Source organism: Canis lupus, chromosome 9 (genome assembly GCF_011100685.1).
Source record: "Canis lupus familiaris isolate Mischka breed German Shepherd chromosome 9, alternate assembly UU_Cfam_GSD_1.0, whole genome shotgun sequence".
Classification (NCBI taxonomy): domain Eukaryota; kingdom Metazoa; phylum Chordata; class Mammalia; order Carnivora; family Canidae; genus Canis; species Canis lupus.
In genome coordinates, this window is record NC_049230.1 from 17,121,706 (window position 1) to 17,138,710 (window position 17,005).

General features: G+C 53.1%; 1 protein-coding gene across 3 annotated transcripts in view; it reads left to right on the forward strand.

Annotated features, from left to right (window-relative positions):
• The window catches only part of CRHR1 (corticotropin releasing hormone receptor 1), a 54,610-nt gene that overhangs the window by 16,985 nt on the left and 20,620 nt on the right, over positions 1-17,005 (forward strand). For all 3 annotated transcript variants that reach the window (XM_038547005.1, XM_038547006.1, XM_038547007.1), the window contains exons 2-3: positions 5,696-5,783; positions 14,795-14,914. In XM_038547005.1, the coding sequence (XP_038402933.1) occupies positions 5,696-5,783; positions 14,795-14,914 (208 nt within the window). The remainder of the gene's footprint in view (positions 1-5,695; positions 5,784-14,794; positions 14,915-17,005) is intronic.

The following is a 17,005-nucleotide window of genomic DNA, read 5'->3' on the forward strand; positions in this document are numbered from 1 at the left end:
TGACCCCATGGACATGTGCGGAGAACTTTAAATTTCAGATGTCATCTCTCTCTGTGTTTTCCCTAAGTGGCCCGCATCCCTGCGATGCAGATAAGCTCATCACTCAGAGGGCCCAGGTGACTCACCCAAAGTCACAAAAGCAATGGCAGGACTGGGCTCAGAACTCAGCAGAAGCAGGAGGGATCTCGCTGAGGGCTCACGCTGGAATGTGGCTGTGGCTCTATCCCTGGCCCCATGAGAGGTCTTCCTGGGGCTTTGGGGGGTTCTCCCAAACCCAGCGTCAGAGGTAGTCATGCCAGGGGAGGGAAGGCAGGCCTTTCTCCTTGCTCATCATGAATTTTCAGGGGATCGGGGCAGCCGCTGATGCCTCCAAGCCACCCCTCTTCTCCCTCCAGTGGCCCTTCAAGACCCTCCCTAAAAGGTTAATTACCCAATCATCCCATCAAAGGAAATTGCACTTTTGTGCCTTAAGGAGCGGTCTGAGCTTCAGCAGCATAGTTATTTATGACCTCTAATAAGCATTTTCTGGGTGTGATTAACCTTTATGCCAGAGTCACACTGGGAATGGGGATGGCAGCTTCAATTCCAGCCACCGCGCTGGCCTGGGGGGGTGGGGATGGGCAGCAGCTGTCAGATCCTGACCCCCCCACCTCCCTCTCTGATGGCCCCTGCACCCTTCCCTCTCTCTGCTCATCCCTTCTTTCCATGCCCTGCCCTGATCAGGGCCATCCCCTTCCTCCAGCCTCCATCCACTTGGAAGTCAGATGCCCGGTTGCCTGCCCCCTGGCTCCTCGTCCCCACCCAGATGCTGAAAACAGCTTTGTGACCTTGGGCACCTCAACTACACCCCCTGTAAAATAGGAAAGGTGAGACCTGCCTCATCGGCTTTCCACAGAGCAGTGTCTGTCCCTGCCAGGGACCCACTGGGCCCTCAGACAGTCATTTTCTGTGATGCTGGAATCGAGCAGCAGCACACTCTCGGCCTCTTCAGAGTTAATGTTCAAGGTTTGGCTCTTGGCTGAGTAGAGGGATTTGTCACTGAGGTACAGGGTTTTCTTTTGGGCCTTGCGGCCGCTGGGCTAGCAACACGAATGAGGCATCACCTAGTGAGTGAGACTGGCGCTTGGCCAGCTTCAGATTCCTAGGGCCATTTTGGTTTTGTCTACCATGTGTTGGGAAATGGTAAACCTCACAACGTCCTGAAAGCTTGGTTTGCCAGAAATGGCTCTGAAAGGGGAACCCTCAGCCAGAGTTAATGACCGAGGGGAGAAGCCAGCCAAGCGGCCCAAGGAAGTGGTGGTTCCTCCAGGCCTAAACCACTTTAGGTTTGCTGTGAGAGAGGATGACATGTCGGATGTGGTGGAGGCCTGGGCCTCTGATGTGACCCCATCCACCCATCCATCCATCAGGCCTCCCTGAGCCTTGGGGGATGCCCTCCCAGGAGAATGGCTGTCATTACACACGACACACTGCATTTCATCACAGGCTTTCACACCTTCTCGTGGGTTTATGGACCCCTGATTAAAAACTCTCAGCCTTAGGGATCCCTGGGTGGCGCAGCGGTTTGGCGCCTGCCTTTGGCTCAGGGCGCAATCCTGGAGACCTGGGATCGAATCCCACGTCGGGCTCCCGGTGCATGGAGCCTGCTTCTCCCTCTGCCTGTGTCTCTGCCTCTCTCTCTCTCTCTCTCTCTGTGACTATCGTAAATAAATAAATTTTTTAAAAAAATGTTAAAAAAAAAAAACTCTCAGCCTTAGAAGGAAGCAAACAATATTCTGGAAAGTCTGGAGGCCTGTTCCCACAATGCAGTAGTCACCTGTTGATGGGGCTAGAAATCCGGTGAACGTGGAAGAAGAGATCATCGTGCAGTGGGGGGAAATATATAGGAAAGTCTCGCTTTTCCTGGAAGTGTGATTCAGAATAAGCCAGCAGCCTTTACAAATCCTTCTGCAGAGCAAGAGGTGGCACAGGCACTGGTTCAATACAGAGCCGACCTTTCCTGAGAGGAGAGGTTGGTTCAGGAATTTTAAGAAGCATTCTTCTTTGCACAATGCACACCCTGTTGGTAGGCAGTGACTTTGTGAACCGTCACATCCAAGATGCAAGGGTCAGGGTTCCAGGCAGCCAGCCGAGGACAGGCTTGCTCTTTGCCCTTTGCATGGCTCTTGGTCTGGTTTTATGATGAATCTAGAGTTGCTCTGCTCCTCTGCACATCCTAGGACATTAAGGTGGGAAGCTAAGATCTTCTGGCCTGTGTATTTGTCATGAGTCAGAACTGAGGGGAGTTAGTGCTTTGTACTGGGGTGATTTCATGCTCTGTTTGTGAGCATTGTGAGCATCGGGGTCCAGTGCCACGTGCAGGGGGGGCATGAGTACATTGACGAAGTGACTGAGTTGCTTTGCTTTGGAGTGCTGGGGAAGGTGCTGCCAAGGGGAGGGCTCTGGAACTGGCTTTTGAGGACTATAGCGCTTTCCAGGTGAGCTGGTAGGCCAGGAGGGGGGTTTGGGGGGCGCAGAGAAACACAAGGACAAAGGTGTGTGGACACCAGCAGGGTCCAGCAGCTGGGCATTGATAAGCAATTCAATGTGAATAGAACAAGGTGTGCTTTCAAGGGGGATTTGAAAGATCAGGCACAAAGCACGGTTTCAGGATTAGAAGGATAATGGTGGAATGTCAGGCAGCGGGGCTAATAGTGTCAAAGATGGTGTTTCCAGTTTCTCTAATTGGCCTGGCTCTGGGAGCCCCTCTCCCATTCTCTGCATGTCTGTGTGTCGGGAGATGGCAGAGGCAGCGGTGGGGTGACAGGCTGGAGGCAGGGATTCCTAGCCCCCTTCTAGAAGGGGTCTGCTCTGGCCATCCCAGCAGAGTGGGTCCCTCCCTGGGCACAGCACAGAGCTCTGTGCCGAGCTGAGCAGTGCAGGTTTGTTGGCGAGGACACTACTATTTGCTTATCTAGCAAGAGCTGCTGGCTGGTCTAGGGGCTTCCTCCTCTCTCTCCTGCGTGTTCATTTGGAAAATGAGAGTAAAGAAGAGTAAAGATGGTTCTCCATCTCTCTGGGGACTGTGAAGTTTAATTAGTGATTAATAAAGTGTTGGAAGTTCCTTGGGGCCAGAGGGATGAATGGGTTTGTTCTAATCACTTCCAAGTCCTAGGAACGAGTAAGCTGAGTGTCCCGAGTACTGGGCAAAGAGTGGGGGTACAGGGCTGGGGATGTCCTTCTTAGACTGGAGTTTGGCCCAGTAAGAGCAGAAAGAACTTCTAGGATGTGACAGGAGTGTGCCAGCAAGGGAATAGATTAAACAGAGCCCACTAAGGACTCAGGCACACACTGAGGGGACATGTGGGTGAATCATTAGGGTTGGAGGGGTGCTTCCTGTTGGAGGTTGGGGGCAGGACAGACTCTAGCCAGAGTGGGGAGCATTTGATTCCACCTTGGAGTGGAAGATGGGAGAGAGGGGAGTAGAGCCTGCCTCTATCATGAGACAGGAGTGGAAGGGGCAGCTACTGGGAAAGGTGGGTGGCACTATTGAGAGGGGGCAAGGTAGGAGAGGATATTCTTGGCAGGTGCGCAAGGAAAGCTCACCTCTGAGAAAAGGCAGGTCAGGTTGCTTCTAAGGACTGGGGGAAGGTCCCTGAGGTCCAGAAAGGGTGAGTGGGGAGGAGTCCAAGTGAAGTGGGACATACAGACATCGGGAGGGGCGGGATGGGGGTGTCCAGCTTAGGGAGAGCAAGGCAGGGCAGGGACTAGTGTGAGGTGAGTGAGGCATTCTTCACAAGCGCAAATTTTAAGGGTGTCCCGAATCTCATAATGAAGATAAACAGTATTTTAGTGTTATTACTGATTTTTCCTTTTACCCCGAGCTCCAATATGCCCAGCACTATTATAGAACCTTTTTAAAAAAGTTTTTGATATTTTGTTCATATCAAGGATTTTTTTGCACTAATTTAGAGTTTCAAAAAATACTACATTAAAATATTATATGTCTTTTGGCAGCCCTTTAAATTGTGGACCCAAGATGAGCACCTTGCTTTCCTCACCCTAGTCCCAGAGAGCTGTGCATGAAAGCTATGTGCTGCTAGAGCTGGCCACCACCCTGGCTCTAGTCTAGATAGAGACCTGCTCTCCATAGGACAAGCCCCTACTTCTCTCCCCATCCTAGTTCCTGACTGGGAAGTGGCTAAGACAGCTTCTAGATCTGCCTGTCTGTTTCTGAAGTTCTGGAGTGATTTTTGAAGATTGTATGGAAATGGGCTGGGGCTGAGATACCTTTGCCAGGGGTGCCCAGGAGAGGGTCCCAGGGAGGAGACCCCAGGAAGAAAGAGCAGGGAGCAGGGGTGGTGATGCTGGAGAGCAACTTCCTGTGAGGTTCAGTGTCTCCGGAGCCTGTTCAGGCAGACAGAGCTTCGCTGGTCATCAGCACCCACATCCCAACAAATGGAAGTAGGGGCTGGTTACGATGCCCTCTCCATACCCCAGCCCACCATGTGTTTCTTGTCCCCTTGAAAACCAGATTCCAGGGGAAACACACGTGCCTTGCCTCCAACCTCTGACTAAATAAAAGTCACCAAGTTCAAATCAATCATGACCTATCGAGTGCCGGCGGTAGACCTGAAACACAAAGCAATTCGTTGACGTAGTCAGCAAATTTGAGCACGGTGAACAAAACAAAATCCCTGTCCTTGTGGAGATGCTGTGCGACTCACAAAGGACTTCTACAAACACTGCATCCTTGGAACCTGAGAGGGAGGACCATTGGCATGTAAAGAAACAGGCCCAGAGAGGTCAAGTAACCTGCCCCTGGCACCACAGTGAAACCAGGGCTGGATGCCAGGTCTCTTTTGACTCTAAATCTGTAGGGGGGGGGTGACCTCAAGGGAGGGGGACGCAATGATTTTGTGAGGGTGTCAGTTGAAGGGGCAGCCCTCCAGGTGTGGGCCTGGCGCACTCCTCCCATGTGGGCTGAAATTCTGGAGTCAGAGTGACATGGAGCCCCCCGCCCCACCCTGGGAGGGGAAGGGGCGGTTCTCCCTGGAGTTAGCCAGGCATCTTTCCAGACATGTCTACACCTTCATCTCTGTGGGCCTCTGTTTCTCATCTGCAAACTGGGCAGCCATCGCAGCCCCAGGGAGGGGGAGAATTAAGTGCCATGGCAGGTGTAGAAGGGCGTGGTGAAGGGTGAGGCACAGTCTGCAGTGACTGGTAATTAGCTGGGTGGGGATGAGGGCCCTCCGAGGAGCACCTGCTGCTCTGGAGGGAGGCCAGCAGATGCGCCATCGAAGGGCATCTATGAGCCCATGAGTGCTCCGAGGGTAGGTGGAAGGGTGGGTGTGAGTGCACGTGAGTTCATATGTGTCTGTGTGTGCCTTCGTGTGTGTGCATGTGCACCTGTTGGGACACAGTTGGGCCATCCTTGGGATCCTAGGCTTGATGAAGGCCCCAGCCCTCAGAGAGAAGGTTCCCCACTGTCCTGGGAACCTGGGTTCCTGCTGTTGTTACTGCCTCCCTTCCAAGCCCTTCTAGAGCTCCGCAGCTCCGGACCTTCCAGACACAGAGGACATGAGAGGAGGGGGCGGGGGAGGCCGGGGTGGGCTGGGCTGGCTGGGAGGAGACAGGTATGAGGGGGAAGCGAGGGGAAGCAGGAAGCTCACGGAGGCACAGTCTAACTGCTTCCCTCACCTGTCTGTGCCCACAGGCTCTCCTCCTCCTGGGGCTGAACCCCATCTCCGCCTCCTTCCAGGACCAGCACTGCGAGAGCCTGTCCCTGGCCAGCAACGTCTCTGGTGAGTCCCCCTCCCCCAGTGGTGCAAGATTCCAGGTCTCCAGAGCCGCCCCTGTCCTCGGACCCCAGGTCTCCCAGGGCCTGCACACAGAGCCGGGCCCCAAGGCAGGAATTGTAGAGATTTCCTCTTTAGAGCTACCCCCTCACCCCCAGCAATCCATCACCTCCCCACAGAGGACTGTGCTCAGGAGGATCCTGAAGTTGGTGGAAGTGTGGTGGGAAAGAGAGCTGCCATTAGGTCACAGCATCTGCCACAGGCACAGGAGGGGCGGGTGGCAAGTGTGCCACGTTGTTATCTTGCCGGCTGTGGGGTGGGCAACAGGGGCAGTCCCCCCAGCCCTTGCTGTGGGAACCCACAGAGCAGAGGGCTGGGCTGTGACTCAGGCCCCCAGCTGCTGTGCTTTGCTGCCAAAAATGCCCAAAGCACAGTGTTGCTGGGTGCGACCTACACGGCAAGCACTGGTGGAAGTATTTGAGATATATTAGCTCCAATTTTCATTTACACCTAGGGAAACTGAGGCAAAGAAAAAACCCAGTAAGTCCCAGGGCCAAGATTTGAGCCTGGGCAGCCTGGCTTCCAGATACATTTTTTAACACCGTGCTCTACACCCCCTCAATAGAAAATACTGCATAACTACAAATATTACTAATAGCTCGTATAGGCACACCATTTGCAAAGTACTTCTGTAGAATTATCTTACTTCTCACAAGAGTTTAAGAGTCAGCATTTGTGCAGGCGAGGAAGCTGGGGCATGAGAAGGTCAGGCCTCTGGCTTCCAAGGCCATGTGTTTTCTAACTTTGGGTGTGGTCCCTAGGCCCTCACCCTGGCCACTTGAACCACGGTCCTGGGGGATGCTGCTGCCCAGCAAAGGTGGGGAGGCCCCTGCAGCTGAAGGTCTTTGGGAGGTGTGCTATTCTTTGGTGACTCGGTTTCCTCTTCAGGTCTCTCCCTGATTCAATCCAACTCATTAATTGAGCATCTATTGTGCACCAGGCCCATGGAAAGCATGAGGGAAGTCAAGCCCACAAACACATGAACTATGTGGTGGACACAGTGTGCTAGTAGAGAAGTAGAAGACATTAGCTTCTGAGCCTGGGCCTGTGGGGAGAGGAGGCTGCCATCCGGCCTGCTGGCCCTTCACTATGGGAGGAGCCTGGGGGAGAGGAAGAGCCCCGGACTTGGAGATGGCCAACTGAGTGCCATGCTCACCATGGGGATGTCTTGTCCTTCTGCCCTTGGGGCCCCTCTAGCAGCCCCAGGGATGAGCATGCTCTTGCCCCCCTTGAGCCTCACTTTGCCCAAACTACAATGTGGGGGGTGAGTGGTACCAGCCTCAAGGATCTATAACAAATAAATGCACTAAGTTTTGTGGCAATATGTCACAAGCTGTAGAGAACCACACCACTACTGAGTATTGTTTATTATTGTTAACATCGGCAGGCTTTTGAAAGTGCTACCTGTGTAGCTAGAATGAGAAGAAGGCATTTGCCATGAATTGCCCACTCCACTGGAGGTGGCAGGGAGGATAGATCAGAGGTGGCATGAATCCAGAAAGGCTTCCTAAAGGAGTAGTTTTCACAGTAGTCTCTGAGAGACCCAGAGTGTGAATGGGCAGAGAAGAGCCAATGCTCTGAGCCAAAGCTAGAGTTGACTGAAGAACAGCAGGTGGCTTTGGTGGAGACAGGGGAGGAGTGAGGAGGGAAGAGCAGCAAACCTGGGGAGGTTATTGGGAGCCTGGAGCATCTGGCTGTAAAGTTGGCTAAGCTAGGCCATGGGGAACAAGACAATTCTTGAGCAAGAGTCTGGAGTTCTAGCAGAGAGCGACACGGAGGGCAACCTGTTCAGGAGCTGAGTCTGAGATGAAAGGCCCTGCCCACAGCTCTCCATGCACTGGGGCCAGGTCAGCCTCCATTCACTTGCTCACTGTGCGTGGAGGAGAGGAGTGACATCTCTGAGTCCACGCAAGTGTCACCTGGCCTTGGAGGCAACAGGCCATGATGAATGTTGTTCATTCCTCAGTGATTTGTACCCTGCACCCCTACCCTCAGCCCAGACCAGCCTGGCCAGCTTCATGGCATACAATCCATCACCCTCCACAACAGCCTCTGCTAACGAGCTATTTGTCTTCCAGTGCCAAGACCTACCTAGACCGATGGGCACTGGTAGAGACAGATGGTGAGGGTGGGGTGGAGGGACCGGGACAGATGGATGGGCGTCTGGCTGGGGTGGCTGGCACTGAGTTGGGGCCTTTGGGGGTCCTCTCACATGCCAGGAGCAGGGAGAGGGTGGGTCCCCAGGGCCAAAGCTCCATCATGTGGCAGATCACAGACTTGGCAGCTCATAAAATCATGGCATGAATAAGACAATAGCAGAAAGTAATAGAATTATTGACTGATGACATCAGAGACAAATGAAACCATATTGTTGACAAGGACCCAGGGTAATCCGTTCCTATCCCCTGTCTCAAGGTCATGAATGTTAATAATGATAGCTAATAGTTCTTTAGTAACTGCTACGTGTTACCATTCTAAGTACTTTAATCTCATTCAATCATCATAACAACATTGTCAGGAAGTACTTTTATCCTCATTTTACAGAAGAGGAACCTAAGGCTCAGAGGGGTTAAGTGTCTTGCCCAAGCACACACAGTTACTAAGCAGTAGCCCCAAGATCTGAACCAAATGGGCCACCATGTAGGAGGCTGCCAAGAGAGCCATAGTGCCCAGGGCCGGTTGTGGCCTGTCATGTGGGTGTGCAGAGTCACCCTTGCAGTTTGCCACACCTAAATGGGGTTCACACACAGCCCCCAATTTCCCTCAGGACCTACTATGTGCCTGGCAGTAGACTAGGTGCCAAGAATGCAAAAATGGAGAGCTCAAAAACCCAAAGGATGGAGGTTCCCACCCACTGGTCCTGATGAGTCACATACCCTGCAAAGGCCTCTTTTCATTCTACCCAGCCCAAAAAGAGGCAGCCCAACCACAAGGTGGCCGAGACAAGAGCAAGACCCTCTGCCTGCCTTCTGCCACCCTCTCCATGCTGGATGACCCCGGCAAAGCCCCTGCCCATTCATCCCAACAGTGCTTTCCTCCGAATGGACAAGCGTGTCTGTTTCCGAGGCTGCTCTTGGGCCACCTGGCTGCTCCCCCACTCTGGGCAGCCTTGGCTGAGTTCCTCTCTTGAACTTAACCACACAACTGCAGGGCTGCTGCTAAGTGCCCACCTACTCTGGTTCATTCAGAAACTGCTGATGGGACTCAAAGTAACTGGGGACAGGAAGCAGATTCTGATTTCCTTCTGAAGTTACCTACTACAGAAGGATCTGCTGAGCGCTTTTGTACACTGAGCCCGCTGCGGAAGGAGCTGTGTAATCTACTTGGGGTGAGAAACCAGTGTCCGATTGTACACAAGCATTAAGCAGGCCACCTTCAAAGGATTCTTATCAGGTTCATTAAAATAGGCCCCCCAGGCCCCTGACTGAGCAGGGGTTTTGTCAGAGGCAGGAGGGAGCTCTCCATGTTGTTCCTCTCTCCTCTTCCTTCCATTTGCATGGATTTGGGGTGGTCTAACCACAGTGCTCCAATGAGCATTGGAGTGTGCATGTGCGGGGATGGAGGAAGATGCAGGACCAGTCTTAGGTATTACTTTTGCCCACTTGGCTCCACCCTTGCCTCCAGAGAAAATGCTGAAGGAATCTAGCTTCCTAGATTCATGAATGAAGGGGTGAGCTACCAAGTGACAGAAATGTAAAAACCTCAGACACGCCAAGTACACAGTAGCCTCAGGGCTTCTGTACTCTCTGTTCCCCCTGCCTGGAACACTCTTCCCCCAGATGTGCACATGGCTCCCTCCCTCCCTTCCTTTAGGTCTCTGCTTAAAGGTTAGCACCAAATTTTAAGATTTTTATTTATTTATTCATGAGAGACACACAGAGAGAAAGGCAGAGACATAGGCAGAGGGAGAAGCAGGCTCCCTGAGGGGAACCCAATGCAGGACTCGATTTTAGGACCCTGGAATCACGCCTAAGGCAGATGCTCAGCCACTAAACCACTCAGGTGTCCCAGCACCAAATTAAAATAGCATCCCTGTCAGTCTTTACCTCCTTTCCCTGCTTGCTTTTTCTTCATAGCATTTCTCACTGCTTAACAGATATGTCTGTCTGTCTGTTTGCCACACCCCTTGCCTCCCACCAAGGGCAGAGGACTTATTTTATTCATTACTGTATTCCTAGCCCCTAGAACAGGTACCGTGTCCCTTGCTCCTAGAAAAAAAATTTCTCAGGTGGTCAGTAAAAACTTGTTGAATGAAGAATACTTATTATTCCTCCCATTTATGACTTAATTGGCCAGGAGGATTGTCCTGGGATAGGTTGATGTGGGGAGGAGTTGACTTATAATAGTAGCTCAGGCTTTCTGCTCCTGGCTGGTAAGAATCAGAGTCCGCAACAGCTCTGACCTCTGGGTCTTCCTAGCCCTCATGCCAAGTGACACTGAGACCTCCCTTCCTTCTTCTCCCCCTTCCCAACTAGGACACCCATCCCTCCCCACCCTCAGCACCCCTGGAATAGTTTTTCCCTGTACTTTTCTCTCCCAGCTTTCAGCCTACCCTTCCCTGCTTTACTCTCTGTGTCTTTGTCTCCTTCTATTTCCTCTCACTCCCTCCACTTCTCCTTCCCCACTTGCTCCTGCGCCCCCCGCCCTTTTCTTCTCTTCACGTGGTTAAATGGATTGACTAAGCGGGGTGAGTTTCCTGAAGCGCCCTTCACACTGCCTGGTATGAAGGACACAGCAGTGTCCAAAGATCGTTGGTTGTTGGTTCTCCGGCCCGGAGTCCCACGCGCCCTTCCCCTTCGAGGCCGGGCTCCGCAGGATCCCCCGGGACCGCGTGCCTGCAGGCCGGAGCTGAAAGAGCTGAACTCTTCGGGGAGCCCCGACGTAGGGCACTTTGCAGGAAGGCGCCTTCGGGGCAGTCGGGCCGGGAAGTCCAGGGGGCAGCGCCCTCTGCCAGGACCGGCGCCTGAGGCCCTGTCCTGCAGCCTCCTCCCTTCCCTCGACCTCTGGGCCCTCCTCGACCCTCTTCTTCCGGCCTCCTTTCCTCTTCTAACCCCCGCCTCTGGCTCCGCAGCCCTCTCGCTGCGTCCACAAGCCCAAGCCCTCCCCTCCGGGGCTGGTGTCTCAGAGCCTGAGCCCCTCCGCCGCTCCTGATTGGCCCTGTGCCTCTGGCCACGCCTCCTCTGGCCACGCCCCTCCGCCAGACCCCGCCCACCCAGCTCTGCCGGGGGCAGGAGTGGTGCTGGTGGTTTCTGTTCATTCTTGAAGCCTTGTTCCTCCCTTTCTTCCTGTCTCGCATAGTCTTCCATTCCGTCCAGGATTTTCTGGGCTCTTAATGTAAAGGTCATGTCCACCGCAGTGTTGCCCGACGCCCTACCCCCCACGTAGCCTTCTGTGAGCTGCGGGGGAGCAGGAGGGAGAGAGGAGAGAGGGAAAGAGGGAGTGGAAAAGACACACACACAGAGGACGTTGCGGGGGCAGCAGGGGCTAGAAACAGTACCACCAAATGCTATGAGGGCCAGTGGCCCAGACTGGGGACCTCTGTGGTGCAGTGGGAAGAGCCCAGGTCAGGTGTCAAAGCCAGTGTTCAAATCGTGCTTCTGCCTCTTAGTGTTTGTGTGACTACTGGGGCCTCAGTTTCCTTACGTGTAAATCGGAGAGAATTAGCACTCACGTAGGCAGGTGTTAGGGAACCCTAATCCATAGGAGACTAGAAGTAAATAACATCTGCTCTATTTCCTCCCAGATACCTCCCCTCCAGCTGTGGGTGGGTCAGGGCTCTGGCCATCTGCTGGTGACTGGTGATCAAGGTCAGAAAGGTCACCTGCTTGGTAGCTGGTTTCCACCTTGGCTCTAAGCTGGTCCTGGTTGTGGCTGGCGCCCAGTCCTGCCCAGTCCTGCCTGACCCTCTGTTCTTTCCCAAAGAGGTTCTGGGGAAGTGTCCAGGGCAAGAGAGAGAAGAGGGAGGGGGGTGGAGGGCAGCTCCTACACTGAGAAAGCATGATAGACAAGTTCTGGGTGCTGCCACACATGATGTTCCATGAAGTCTTCCCCGCCCCCAGCTCAGATGACACTGTGAGTGAATGAGTGAGCGAGTAAGTGAATGAACAACCGTCTGAGGAAGGGACAATGATGTCGCTAAATCAGATGGTATATGCAAGGTACCTGGCATGTGCCTGGCACACAGCCCTCAAAAATGTCTCTCCCTTCCCCGCTGCCTCCTTGGCTTTCTCCCCTCCCTTTGTTGGCACAAAACATGGCATAATGGAAAGAGCATGTAGTTTAGAGTCAAAAACACCTGGCTATACTTCTTGGTTCTTTCACTCATTGACCCATGACTTGGAGCAAGTCACTTCAACTTCCCTGTGCCTCAGTTTCCTCATCTGTAAAAAGGGACTGATGACATTGGAGGGTGGATGAGGATCCATGAAATAGATGAGGATGGGCCTTGAAAAAGCAGAGCATGTTCCATAGTATTATCCCTCCTTCCTCGTGGCCACTTGCCTCTAGCTTCCCCCGCCTCTGGGCTCAGCACAATGGGCATGACCCATGAGAGATTACAATCGCAACTTGCTTTTCTCACTCCCCTACCCACTCCTTACCGCCCCGTGATGCCATTCACGGAGGCTGCAGTGTGGCTCAACGCCAAGGCCTGGCCTGGCCCGCCAACTCCTCGTGTCCATGAAGCTCCAATCCAGACTTCTTTCTCTTCAGTTAAACCGCTTGGTCTCAAAGCCTCTGCCCCTAAGCCCCAGTTTGTAGGAACACCCTATGAATAGCTTTGATTAGAAAGAAAAGCCAGCATTGGGTACCAGAGCTGCTCGGCACTGCCCTGCATCCGTCAGGGAAAAGATGCCAATCTAACCCAGAGCTGTTTCCTGAGAGACTGAGTACGGTGGGGAGGAGCAGGCAGGTGGGCCCCAGCCAGGGCTTGGCAGCTGCTGACGCCCAACCCTGAAGAGGCTGCCCCTGTATTGGTTCATGGCTCTTCCTGGCTTGTCTGTGCATTCTTGCACCAGTCCCAAGAATTACACAACTCTTCCCATTGGGATCAACACACTGGGTCTCAACAGGACTGGTGTGCCAGCGTTTTGTGGAAGAAGGGCATCAAAAGGCAGAGAAAAGGGCAGTCCGGGTGGCTCAGCAGTTTAGCACCACCTTCGGCCCAGGGCGTGGTCCTGGAGACCCGGGATCGAGTCCCACGTCCGACTCCCTGCATGGAACCTGCTTCTCCCTCTGCCTCTCTGTGTGTGTGTGTGTGTGTGTGCGCGCGCGCGTGTGTGTGTGTGTGTGTGTCTCATGAATAAATAAATAAAATCTTAAAAAAAAAAAGGCAGAGAAAGAAGGGGCAGCATCAGGAGGAGTGACAGGGCCATCCTCAGTCCAGCCTTTACTCACTGGAGACTAAAAGCCTCCCTATCTCCAGAAGTATTACTGTGGCCTCAACTTTCCCCCAATGGACACACATACACATGTGCACACACTCCACTCCAAAAAGCTCTTCAAAAAGGGAAAATATTTGGAAGGAGACTTTGACATCATTTTCTGAGTTACAGACCTCTTTGAGAATCTAATGAAAGCACATCCTTTTCCCAATTAAGATGCACATATACACCAATTTTTTCATCTAACTTCAGAGTCTCTATGAACCTTTAAAGCTTCCACTAGACTGAGATTAAGAATTTCCCATCAGATCCAACCTCTTCATTTTATTATAAAGACACAAAGGCTGGGGCACCTGGGTGACTCAGCTGGTTAGGCATCTGACTTTTGGTTCCTGCTTAGGTCATGATCTCAGGGTCCTAGGATCAAGCCTTAGGGCCTGCACTTGGCATGGAGTCCACTTGTCCCTCTCTTTCTACTCCTCCCTCAGCTCACTCTCTCTCATATATTAAAAAAAAATCTTAAAAAAAAAGAGGGACAGCTGAGTGGCTCAGTCAGTTAAGCATTTGCCTTTGCCTTTGTCTTTGGTTCACATCATGATCCTGGGGTCCTGGGATTGAGCCCTGAGTCAGGGAGGTGGTGGTGGCGGGGGGAGCTACTTGGCAGGGAGCCTCCTTCTTCCTCTCTTCCTCCCTCTCTTCCTCACTCATGATCTCTGCCTGTCTGTCTTTCTCAAATAAATACATTTTTAAACATCTTTTAAAAAAATAAAAAAATAAAGATATTATTTTTTTAATTTTTAAATCTTTTTTTAAAAACTTAAAGAAAAAAAGAAAAGAAAAGACACGAAGGCTTAGAGAAAGCAAGCGACATGCCTGTGGTCACACAGCAAGTTAGTAGCAGAGCCCAGTGTGAAGTTAGTGCTCCAGACTACTGGTTCACTGTCCCTTTCCACCGCCCCCCCCACCCCGGGTATCTCTCCCTCTTTTTTCTCCCTATGGTTCCCTTCTTGATCAGTCCTCTGCTAGGGCCCAGCACAGTCCAAGCACAAACACTGTATGTCCATTAAATGTGGTTATCAGGCCACAGAAAAGCTCAGCCAACTTCGTTTAACTGGCTCCTCACTGTAGAACCAGAGCAGATATGGTTTGGTTTCCTGGATGTGGGAGGGGGCTGGATCAAGGACTGGTCTCTTTTAGGCTGTTCCAGACTGTGAAGTCTCAGAGGTCCAATCTATACCAAATGAGGGCCCAAGAGAAGTGTCCTCGGGCTACAGAGCAGAGGACCTGAAGTGTGTCCAGCATTTTCTCTAAATGCCAGTCAAGACCTCAGCTTTTAACACCACCTTCGGCTGTCTTTGTTCCTCCTCTACTCTGGAACGAATGCTGGATCCCTAGTGCCATAGCATCAAATTCAGATTCCTTTCCTTGTTGTCTCCTCTGCTTAGTATGAGCTCATCTCTACACTGAGCTCATTGCTCCCATGATGTTCCCAGTTGGTGTGTGAGTGTGGGGAGGTGGGGAGGATCCCGGAGTAGGGATCTTGCTCTGGCTCACCAGCTGTCTCTGCCCCCCCAGGACTGCAGTGCAATGCATCCGTGGATCTCATTGGCACCTGCTGGCCCCGGAGCCCTGCAGGGCAGCTGGTGGTTCGACCCTGCCCCGCCTATTTCTACGGTGTCCGCTACAACACCACAAGTAAGGGAGCCCGTGGAGGGCGGACCATCTGCTGGGAGGCGGGACAGAATGGGGAGAGCTTGGGACTTGTTGGAGGTGGGGGGAATAATAATGACAATGACAACACTATAATACCTCTCATGGATACAACCACCATTTACCAAAGGCCAGCTCTGTGCTCTTTACCGCCGATTCCCACAATACCCCTGGGCGATGCTACATGTAACCATATAGTTCTCATTATATACTGAGGCCTCCACGGCTCAGAGAGGTTAGGGAACTCGCCCAAGGTCACCAGCTGGTAAGAGGTGAAGCTGGAATTTGCCTGCAGGTCTGTCTGACACTTTCTTCGGCAATTGACAAACTGGTCAGGGATAAGCCTGCAACCACCCTATGAGGAAGGGCAGGGATCATCAGAATAGCCCCCACTTTGAGCTCAGAAAGATTAGGAGGTCTGTCCAGGGCCCTGCAGCCAGGAGGTGGGGGACCTAGTTTTAGAGCCACAGGCGGGGGGCTTAGCCTTACAAGCAGGCTCACAGGTCCGGTAGGGGTGAGGGGGGACTGCCCAGGGTCTTCTGGATACTTGATTCCCATGTAAACACCTTGCTACCCTGAGGCCCTGAGCCCCTACCTCCAGGCTTTGCAGCTCCTTGTTATACCACCTGTCACCCTCAGAATTAATTTGCTCACCCCTGTCAATGACTCACAGCTCCTGCTCCTGAAGAGAGAAACAGCTGCAGGCCAGGGGCCCTGTCCTATCTGAGGGAAGGGTGGGGGTCCCTAGGTGGGTTCTTGGGGTCCAGTGAGCCTGGGCTCAGAGGCCCAAGGTGGGGACCAAGGGTGCCCAGATACCAAATAGTTCACTTGGAAACTTGCCAAGTAACCTTAATACATTTTCTCCCTCTCATGGCCCTTTGGCCCGTGGTCTGACAATGGAGAGGGCTGGATGGCATGGCTTCTAAGACTTAGTTCAGCTTAGAACCCCCACGTTCCTCCTCCTGCCCCTCTGCTTTGCCAGCTAGATTAAGAACATTAGGGTTGGTAGCTGCAAACAAGAAGGGGCCGGAGGGCCCTGGGGAGGCACTGGGACTCAGCAGGAGGCTGGAACAGCCAGACCACACAGCTTCATGTGTCTGCAACCACTTCTTGGACCCTAAGAGGAGGGTGGGGGACCCTGAGAGCAGGTAGGGGGAAGGGCAAGAGGACCTAAGAGAGCTTGGTGTGCGCTGTCCACCAGCCTCCAGTTTAGTAGGCCCATTCTACAATTAGGAAATGGAGGCAGAGGCTGACAGCTGCCCAAGGTCACAAAGTGTGGAGGCAGGGCCACAGCTGCACTCAGTGCATGCATCCAGTCCTCCTGGAGCTCCCAGGGGCTGCTGCCTGGTGGGGGACAGAGAGGCTGCTCCCAGGAGGAGGCCCTTCTGTCTCTCCATGGCACTGGTCCTGTCGATTTCACCTCCAAAGTGACTTTCCTGTCTGAGCCAACTTTCTCATGGGATGGAGATCCCATGGGTGCACCACTGCCCTGGTCCAAGGCACCGGCTCTCTGATCCTGGTATCCCATCCTAGCATGCTCTTGCTTGGAGTCAATGCTCTCTGGGGCCCTATTGACTCCGTGGTTGTGTCCACACTCCTGAGTGGGCCGGCCAGGCTCCCTGTGGCTGCAAGCCCTGCCTCTCCACGTGAGCTCGTGAGCTCTTATCTCCAGGGGTGACTTGACATGACCCCAACAAAGACTTCAGTGCCTGGGCACTTGCTGCTCAATTAGCCAGCCCTGCCTTAAGCGGAAGCCAAGCATCCAGGGTTCTAGCCCCAGCTCCACCTGTAACTGGCTAAGGAGCCCCCTGCACTGCCCTTTCCAGGCCTGTTTCTCCACCTGCAGGATGGGGGAGAGGTTTGGGTGAGATGCTCTCTCTGCTCCCTTGCTCTTCCCTCTCTGATCTCAGAAGAGCTGGGGGTGATGGTCCTTGGACGTGGACGCAGGGCTAGAAGACTCTCCCTCTGCAGGTGCCCCCCACTGCCAGGAAGATGAGGGACACACCCTGTAATCAGTAGTGCCTGGGAACCCAGAATTGTACCTAATCATTAGGCACTAATTAATTCATTTACTGA